The 3,573-nt window shown below is 40.7% G+C and overlaps 1 protein-coding gene across 1 annotated transcript in view; it reads left to right on the top strand.

Annotated features, from left to right (window-relative positions):
- The first annotated feature begins 407 nt into the window (after positions 1-407).
- Positions 408-3,573, top strand: part of slc2a15b (solute carrier family 2 member 15b) — a 16,710-nt gene continuing 13,544 nt past the window's right edge. Inside the window, exons 1-2 of the mRNA XM_035660497.1 lie at positions 408-577; positions 2,475-2,573. Coding sequence (XP_035516390.1) covers positions 533-577; positions 2,475-2,573 — 144 coding nt within the window. The 5' untranslated portion in view covers positions 408-532. The remainder of the gene's footprint in view (positions 578-2,474; positions 2,574-3,573) is intronic.

Genomic DNA, 3,573 nt, shown 5'->3' with positions numbered 1-3,573 from the left:
GACTGAATAAATGAACAACTGTGTCCAGATTTGGTCTCATTGGCAACAATATTGTACTTTAAAATTAATTATATAATTAACAAGTTGACAGTGACGGTTGTGGTTATCTGCTAAATTATTAAGCAAAGGTGTTATTATGGATCAGGAGGAAGAGGAGTGTGTTGACACTAATGTTCACTAATCCTGAAAACGCCCCTGGATACACTTAGTCATAGGCTATTTAATAACAACTGCGGGCACTTTGTGACGCAGGATGAACCACTTGGCTCATGTGATCACTGATGGAGCGGGGAGAACGATTCACGGCTGGGATGGTCCTGCTCTGGGATGCGCTCCGGTGATTGGAGATTGGGAGTTTGACAAGCTTGTTAATTCCGCCCATCAACACGACCCGCCTCCTCTCTGTCACACGAGCGTGGCTGAAAACTACAAATGGGGATGTGGGGAGAAGAGTTTGAAAAGTTGTGCAGAAGAGCTGTATCTCATCTCAAACGAACAGAGCACACACTGGGAGAAATTATTCATGACTTAAATGGCGGAGGAACTGTTACTGGAAAACGATGCAAAGCACAGCACGGTGAGTGTTCATTTAAAGAGTTTAACATGATTATCAGTGGTCAGGAAAGACAGAGAGATCAGCTCTCTGTGTTGGGTTGCTGTTTTCTCATTTAAACAAATTAGTTTTCAAAGTAGTTCATCTTGTGAGATCCTTCCATTTAAACTATCCAGTGACTATTTCCTTCATTATTGTCAGTATAGAGAGAGTATAGATCAATAAATATACAGTATTTGTAGTACTAATCTCCTACTGCTAGTATCCAAATCAATTCAGGACCATAGATTTCACTATAACTTGAATCAGGTACACATAGCCTTTAATTTTAATCAATAAAGAAAACCAAACCAACAACAAAGAAAAACAATGACACAGACTATAGAAGAAGTCTTAAACATAGCTGCCCACAGCTTTGACCAAAGTGATGCAACATGTGAAGAGCTGCACATCTATAATCAGCCTAAATTGAATGCAGACTGGGCAGCATTGTCTGCTATGAGCTACTTTCACGTGTAGTCGTCTAACTCTCTCCATCAGGCCATTACAGGCTAAATTAAGTTTCTTTAAGGGATCTATGCTGTTATTGTTCATTCGGAGCAGAGGGTTCCTCCTCTCACTGCTCTTTGTACTGACACCCTACATGCTCACATTAGTGGATTCCTTTTGGTACACTGATGTGAGAATATTGTGTGTTTTTTGGTATACTCTTATTTTATTCAGTTGTTGGATGGGGTTCTTGTGTGGTCATTTGTGCAGCTACCCGTTTTCTCCACGCTCCACCTAAAGGTATGAACATTGATTATAATCCCTCTGACCTTCTACCTTGGAGGTCAGCTAAGCTCTTTGTGCTGGAATCTAGGAAGGCAGCCAAGAGGGCAGCTCTAGGCCACTCCTTATGAGGAATACAGTAGACTACCCCCCGCCTCTTTGAAGACAGAGTGGGGTCAAAGTCATGTGACTTTGTGGTTCTTGGGTGGTCAACCGAAGCACCCAGCTGATGTTTGGATATTTAAATGTAACATCAAATGTCCCCTTTACCCTAGTTAGTTGTTGTTCTTTGTCAGACTACAGCACATATTCAGCTAGTGCCTGAGAAGTGGAGTTTAATTAAATCTGTGTTTGTTCAGCTCATTCATAGCAACTCTAGTAGAGCAAGATGTGAACAGGTTTGTCAGATCTGGCTTGCAGATGCCAGTTTGTTTCACTTCTGACTCAGTCATGTGCCGCTCAGTGCCTGTTCAGCTCTGCTGCAACGTCCAAAGTTCACAGACTCATATGCAACATGCACTTATATTAATGCTATTGAATACTACAGAATGGTGTGGTGGTCCAGTGGTGTAGTGGTACCTCAAGTGGCCCATCCAGTGAAAGATAAACACTCTGTGTTTTAAACATTGACACAACACTTTATTTATTTACTAACCCTAACCCAAAACAGTAGTATTTGCACACTGTCACTTAATTTCTGCTGCTTGACTTCAGGGAGAAAGGATCATTATGAAATGAACATTAGCCACAGCAGAGGTGCCAATTTTGCAATCAATACTGCCCCCACAAACAGGTGAATACATAATTGTACATTTCGAGTGAAGTATTCCTTATTCCTTACTCCATCCACTCAGAAAAAGTGTGTAATTCCTTCACTATCCTAGGACAAAATATTTAGTTAACAGAACACTTTCTGAATCAGAGGGGATTTAGAAGTGGGTATACCTAATGTCGACTGAGAAATAAATGGGTATACTCTGTACTTTAAACTAATGCATAAATTGTGTTAATAACTCATTTATGTGATCTGGCATTAAATTGGACCTCAGGGGTGTTTCTTGCATTGCTTTGAATGTTTCCTTCAGGCCTCTTGACAGTTGACTGTGCAGTTTTTGACTGACTTGTTCTCTCTCCCCCGTTTTTCCCTCAGCATCTCACAAAGCCTCTGCTGGCAGTGGCTTTTCTGGCCTCGTTCGGCAGCTCCATGCTCTACGGCTACAATTTGGCAGTCGTCAACTCTCCTGCACAGGTTTGTGTCATCACCACATCATCTTCATCATGATAGTTGTCAAGTGTTAAAGTAGTTTTCATATTTTTCCCGGGAGACCCTAAATATTCCCAGAATCAATGAACGAGGCTCACTACCCACTAGTGTGGATAATGGATGATTATTCGATGTCAGTGGACGTAGTAAAGGTCAGACTGTATTTCATTGTCATGTGAAGTCATGTGAGTTTGGGTATCGAATCTAGTAGTCGCTGTGTGCCTCACCATGTCATCAATGTTGTGTCATTCATATTCATCATGTGTTCTGTTCCTGCGATGTTCGATTTACCACGGTACAGTGACTAAGCTGTGAACTAGTCCTGTTTGGCCATGGACTGGCCCACTTTGAAGCATGTGAGCTTCAATGCCACATCTCATGCTAGTGTATGAAGTTCTTGGGATCTTAGGAGGGAGTTACATGGAAAGCTGCACCTCTGGGGCAAACTCAGCATATGATTTCCCACGTTCTTTCCCTTTAGTAGAGCAGAATGGAAATTAGACTGCTTGGCATCAATTGTTTAAAGCTACTATTTGTAGAATCTTTATGTGATTAGGGCAGTGGTTTTTTGTGGGGTAAGCCAAAATCTCAAGGCACACCTGTATTCATATCAGTGCAAAATAGCCTCTTTAACATGCCTTATCACTCTTTTGTTTATATTTACTGACAAATAAAATGTAATAAACAACCGTCACTCCGTCAACCGTCACTTTAAGATTTAATTTGAAACTTAAAATTGCATCAAAGCAGCAACATTTAAACCAGAAAGGTCAATAAATTATAAATAATGGAACTAGAAAGTGCTAATACAGTAAATTAGAGATTCATTCATAACTTATTGTATAGTTGTGTATGTTGCAATAATAATGTATGGTTGTCACAAAATCCCACATCACACCTGGATTTGCCTTACGTCCAGTGTTGGGGGAGTAACGCCGTTTAAGTATAACGGCATTACTAACGGCGTTATTTTTTCAGTAACGGA

This window comes from Morone saxatilis, unplaced genomic scaffold (genome assembly GCF_004916995.1).
Source record: "Morone saxatilis isolate NCDOM2014 unplaced genomic scaffold, NCSU_SB_2.0 Contig17, whole genome shotgun sequence".
Taxonomy (NCBI): domain Eukaryota; kingdom Metazoa; phylum Chordata; class Actinopteri; family Moronidae; genus Morone; species Morone saxatilis.
This window is presented reverse-complemented; position numbering and strand designations above follow the sequence as displayed.